This window comes from Engraulis encrasicolus, chromosome 13, assembly GCF_034702125.1.
Source record: "Engraulis encrasicolus isolate BLACKSEA-1 chromosome 13, IST_EnEncr_1.0, whole genome shotgun sequence".
Lineage (NCBI taxonomy): Eukaryota > Metazoa > Chordata > Actinopteri > Clupeiformes > Engraulidae > Engraulis > Engraulis encrasicolus.
In genome coordinates, this window is record NC_085869.1 from 22379577 (window position 1) to 22385844 (window position 6268).

Here is a 6268-nt window from a genome sequence, read left to right on the forward strand (position 1 = left end):
AGGGAGAGACAGTAGCATCAATAGTTGTGTCGCAATAGACTCTTTTATGCTCAAATGAATTACATGCAGGGACTGCGTATGGGAGATTGAATGTGTGTTTGTTTGTTTGTTTTTTTCAGGTTTTTCGGATTCGTGGCCAGGAAGCAAGGAAGCACAACAGACAACGTCAGCCACCTCTTTGCCGAGATGGATCCTGACCAGCCAGCCACTGCCATTGTCAACTTTGTCTCCAAAGTGATGATGAGCCAGAAACGATGATCTTGCTCTTAACTCTCCTTCTTAATCCTAACCCCCACCCCCCAAGAGGACATTTCATTTCTTCCTATTTTTCTTTTCCCCCTCACATTATTTTTTAAAATTTTGATTGTTTTAATGTATGCATACACGGTATGTTAATGTGTGTGAGCGAGCAAGAAAGAGTGCATGGGTGCGTTGTGCTGTTTTTTTATGTTGGGAAGGCTTCTGGGAGTCGGCTGAGACGGGGACAGAGGAAGTGCAGAGGGTGGGGCGTGGCTTGTGTGATGGGTGGCGGAGGGGTGGGGGCAAATAGACTCCACCTCCCGGAAGGGGTGCCTGTAAAAAAAATTATCGGCAGAGGAGGTTTATGCTTAAGTCAGAAAGCTTTTTTTTAATTTTATCCCAAGGGAGAAAACGGAAAAGCTGATTCTAAAGAGAGATGACCGGGTGAGATGAGCTGAGATCGGGCTTTTGGATTGATCAACCAAAGATAAAAGCAGTCAGGATGAAATATGTACTTATTGAGGACTGTCGTTTTTGTAAAAAATTAAGACTGCAGAATCAAAGATGGTCTCAGTTTTGTTTTTTTTGTTGTTTTTTTCTATACACATGCATCAATACTGTTCATAGTTTGACTTCATGTAAGGTGCACTTATGCACTTACAGTACTCATGATTATTTTTCTTGTTTGAGATGTACTTAACCCAGTGGTTGGCTTTTGCTGATGAAGAGCTGTTAAGGCTTGTGGATTTCAAAGGGCTTCTCTGTACAAAGAAAAAAAAATACTCAGACCAAAATGTTATAATCAAATACACTGTGGTCCAAATTCCACTGTTTTTTTTTTCATTTAATCTATTTCCTTTACTGTTTTTTTATTTGATGTTTTTTTGTTGTTGTTTTTATCAGCACTTCTGACGATGCCATGAAGTCTTATTGTAATCAATCCTTGAGCACCCAGATTTCAGTGGATATGGAGGCTGGTGGTGGTTGAGCACCCTGCCCTGCCTGCGTTGGAGACCAGGTCAAGGCTGAGATGAACGGGTCGGGGAGGGTTGAGGAAGAGGAGTAAGTGAGGGGCGTGCAGTGGGGCTTTACTGTAGTTGCAGCTCTGTGATGTGGTGGCCCGCCAGCCACGCGATGTGATGCGTCGCCTCTTTTAGCCACTTTAGCTCCCACGTCGTCCACTCCACACTGGTGCCACTCACTCTCCTTGGGGGTGGCGTCTCCCACTCGAACCTTTGAGCACACTGGAGGAGACTGGCCCCTGGGGTGCTATACTGCAGGCCCAGGCCTGGGCCGGGATCTTTGCACTGTTCGGCATGTACTAGTACACATGTATACCCTTCACCCCCACCTATTCTGCTCACCGCTGTCCCGTCCCCACCCCACCCCACCCCACGCACCACTCCCAACTACTACTTTGTGTACATCAGTGTGTGTCTTTGTGTCTCACTCTCAACTCTGGCATTTGTCCTTGTGTCACATGAGAGAAGATTCCGGGGGAAAGAAAAAAACAGGACCTCCTGCACCTGTTATTGACTCTGCCAGCAGCTACAGCCTCTGTCTGTCTGTCTGTCTGTCTGTCTGTCTGTCTGTCTGTCTGTCTGTCTGTCTGTCTCTCTTACCGTCCTGCCCTGCCCTGCCCTTCCTCTCTGCCTGTCCCTCCGGCCGCACCCCCACCCCCACCCCCACCCACACTGCTTCTCTCCCATAGCGCTCTCTGGCTTCCTCCTGTCTACACGGCTCATAGGCACCAGACAAGTGACTTTTGTAGAACTGAAGTAGCTTCAAATCAATGCGCTGCGCCAGGCCTTACTTTTAAAGGGCAAAAAAAAGACAAAAGAAGAAAAAAAAGAATGAAAAAATGAAATACAAACACACAGACATCATACCCTAAAGTAAGCTATATATATAAAACTCTAAAAAGTGACTCTACTAAAATATTTATTGTTTTATTTTTGTGTGTTTCTGTTTTTGTTTTGTTTTCTTTTTTGCTATGTTGCGGCTACAGTATGTTAACTCATATATACATATTATATTGTATAGTCTACATAAAGATTACTGACGCAATGGAAAAAGTACTCTGTATTTTGGCTAAGGTTTGAAAAATCGATGCATTCACGTGTGTAAGATGTAAAATGTATGTATTTTAAAATGCTCATCATGTTTTTGAATATTTTTCCTTCTGCTCATCAGACTGAAGATTCACTTCTGTGTGGACAGACTGTGGTAGACAGAAGAAAGATTACTGTTTGTAAAAAAAAGAAAAAGAAGAAAAAAGAATGAAATGTTAAATGCTGTTTGGTGTTGAGGCTTTTGTATCAACAGAAACTATACGAGGAGACTTTTGAGGTGTGCAAATTAGTGAGAAGATTGAGATTCAGCTCCATATTAGTACTATGCAGTTATTTTCTTAAATCCCCCATGTTGCCTCACCTGCGTTGCCAGATGCCAAAAACTGTAGTAACCCACAGTGGTGTCTCCAGTTTGCCACATGAACGCATTGTGTTTGCTGCTGCCCTCTTGTGGTGTAAGGAAGTGTTGCCCTCACCTAAACCAGTGACACTGCAGCCCTGCTAAACTTCTGCTGTCCTCCTGCTAACTACTACTACTACAGTGTTTTAGCTGTTGCCCTTATACAATCCTTATAAAAGTAAGACGAATAGTAATGGCTAATATTTTAGCTCCTGAAAACCAGTGGTTTAAAACAATGTTAAGTTTAGATACGTGCATAAACAGGAGTTGTGTTTCAGTTCATTATTTTGTGTTAAGCAACCACCTCCCACAGCTGTGTGTGTAAATACTTTGTTTCTCGCCAAAGACTCGAAAATCAGTGTGTACTTCCATTGGGTATTAGATTACACCGTCCCTCAAATTTTGACAGTAGTTAACGTGCCATTTTAATGGTTATACATTTTCTTGATATGAAATCACTTACTGGGGAGGGCAACAGACTTTAAAAGATCACTTGCCAATAGACTTACAATTGTACTCCAATGTTTAGTTTTTTGTTAAGCACTTATTTCTGGTCATAAGACAGAAGCCTATTATAAACAATCAGCAGCTTCTCACCGTTCTGCAGTAGCCTACGCCTACACAAAAAATGCACACCAACTGTGTTTTTAAAATTGCGAGCGACAGTGGCTTGCTCAGGCCCACTAAGAATTGGATATTGTCCGCAACATTTCTTATTTATTCTGCTGTTTAACTCACCACCAGATATGATTGACCGCAATGCATTGATGTTTGTCACGTAGTCATCATTCATGTCTTCAAGTTGTTTTTTTCTGTCAAGAAAACCATGAGATAGCAATGAAACGTTATGCATTTAATGTCGATTCCTGACATTGGTTTATGTAATCCTGAAAAGTGTTGTGTCCTTAAACTTTATGGACAATAGCTCTTGAACATAATGGACAATAGGTCTTGAACTAGACTGTGTGAATGTGCTTTCTCCCACTGTACATACATACCATGTGTTTTTATTTTTCTTCATGTATGGCTTCTTTATTTTGAAAAACATATTAAAAGCAATACAATAAGTTACATTAAAATATACTGTTGCTTGAAATTACATCTTTTGTTTTTTCTACTTGCAAAGTTCAATAATTTGGTCCTATTAATGTACATCCTTTCACGGACAAACAAGGTGTGCTGTAGTATTTCAAAACATTAACTCTACACCCAGTAGGTTTGTCTCCTGAAAATGTTCTCAAGTGGAGACAGTAGAGACATTGGGTTATTATATTATGCCACAGTTTTTTTCAATTGCTAACAAGTGCTTCCCCATACTTTGGATACTTTTTTCTAAACTCTTATCACAGACTACCACCTACCTAACACAACTGGCCAAACAGTTAATTTTCTTCTCAAAAGCACACACTGTTAAATATACACAAAGCACTCATTTCAAAATAGAACACATCGTTTTCTGTACACACTCACTCCACCAAAACAATAGAAACATGGCTCAAAATTAAATATGTCTGTCAAACAACCATTCGGTATTTTTGACATCAGACCCTATTGTGGATCTGGTACAATACCGTTTTATTAAGGGGCTACCAATAGCTGTTCACTTGTATTTGCCTAGCTCCACCCATCTCTGGTATTACAAGGACTGCTTGGATGATCCAAAAATGTATCTCCACATGTCTACAAGATTCCGACTAACTGGGAAATAAAATAGGGTATAATGTCAAAAAATACCGGATGGTTGCTTTAAGGGCCTGAGGCAACTCTTTATGCACACACAGCACCCAGTTATAAGGATCATTTCACCTGCCCGTTTTCTGCCCGGTACAGCTCAACACAGTGTGACTAGGTTTTCTCGAGTCTATTTTTGGATCAACTTATTAATGATCCAACAAGACCAAACTCTAAGAACCTTAGCAAATCATCTCTTATTGATCTACTTTTTACAAATAAGATGAACAAAATTAGCGCAAGTGGTGTTTTTGATTTAGGGGTCAGCGACCACTGTCCCATTGCCTGTATTAGGCACAGCACTCTAACCAAAGCACTGCCTCACATTTTGGTTAAAAGAACTATGAAACATTTTAATGAGCAAGCTTTTTTAAATGATCTCTATGAAAGTGACATTCATCTAACAACTGAAATTCCTGATGCTGACTTGGCTCTACAGTTTTTCTCAAACTCATTTATTTGCATTGTTGACAAACATGCACCTTTTAAAAAGATAAGAGTAAAAAGTAGAACAAACCCATGGTTCACCCCTGAACTCTCCTCTCTTTTTCAGTCAAGAAATAAGGCTTGGTCATTAGCAAGGAGGAGCAAGGATGCCTCCGACTGGGCAAGTTTCAGGAAAATCAGGAACAGATGTACATTATCTGTAAGAAAGGCTAAATCTGACTATTACTTTAACCTTGTCTCTAGTTCGTACTCAGATCCTGCAAAATTCTGGAAGGCTGTAAATTACAAAAACAATAAATCTGTTACACCTATGCCTTCTTCAATTAAGTTTGATGATTGTCTACTACAAGACAAATCAGACATTTGCAGTGCTCTTAACAAACATTTTTCTTTAGCCAGTCAAAGTTTTGACAATAGCAATAATCATTCCTTTATACCTAGGGCTGGACATGATATGCGTATCAGAGACAATGTCAGAGACGATGATCTGGAGTTCAGGCTTCATCCTGTGTCTAAGCATACAGTGCTATCTGCTTTATTAGCAATTGATAGTCGCAAATCCACTGGAGAAGACCAGCTAGATCCCCTTTTTCTTCGCACTGCGGCATATATAATAGCAGAGCCATTATTGCACATTTTCAATTTTTCTATTTCCACTGGAGTTGTCCCTACACTATGGAAATTTGCACACATTACCCCGTTGCACAAGGGGGGTGATAAGACTGACCCTAACAACTATCGACCAATATCCAAGCTACCGTGTCTCTCAAAAATACTAGAGAAGTTGGTAAATGATCAGCTCAAAGAATTTCTAAATACCAATAATATTTTGAGCCCTCTCCAATCAGGCTTTAGGCCTAAACATAGTACAGTTACTGCTGCTACTAAAGTAATGGATGATATTATCACTTCTCTTGACAAGAAAAAACATTGTGCTGCCATCTTTGTGGACTTATCCAAAGCATTTGACACCGTGGACCATTCTCTGCTTCTACAAATTCTGCCTGGTATTGGTTTTAATGCAAGTGCCTGTAAATGGTTCCAGAGCTACCTTTCAAACAGACACCATACTGTAAAATTGGGTAATACTCAATCTGACCCCCTGCTAATAACCAAGGGGGTCCCACAAGGTTCAGTATTAGGTCCGGTACTCTTCACCATGTACATAAATAGCATACTTTCTCTCCTTTCCAACTGCGCTATTCATCTATATGCAGATGATACAATTTTGTATTGTGTTGCAGATTCTGTACAGCTAGCCTTGGAGAAATTGCAGCAGTCTTTTAATATCCTACAAAATGCCTTCATTAGTCTTAAGCTTCTACTTAATGTAAGCAAGACTAAATGTATGGTCTTTACTCGATCTAAGCATGGCATG

At 40.4% G+C, this 6268-nt stretch overlaps 1 protein-coding gene across 10 annotated transcripts in view; it reads left to right on the plus strand.

Annotated features, from left to right (window-relative positions):
• The window catches only part of tns1b (tensin 1b), a 320407-nt gene extending 316592 nt beyond the window's left edge, over positions 1-3815 (plus strand). For all 10 annotated transcript variants that reach the window (XM_063213457.1, XM_063213461.1, XM_063213462.1 and 7 more), the window contains one exon: positions 120-3815. In XM_063213457.1, the coding sequence (XP_063069527.1) occupies positions 120-258 (139 nt within the window). In that variant the 3' untranslated portion in view covers positions 259-3815. The remainder of the gene's footprint in view (positions 1-119) is intronic.
• Positions 3816-6268: the final 2453 nt, after the last annotated feature.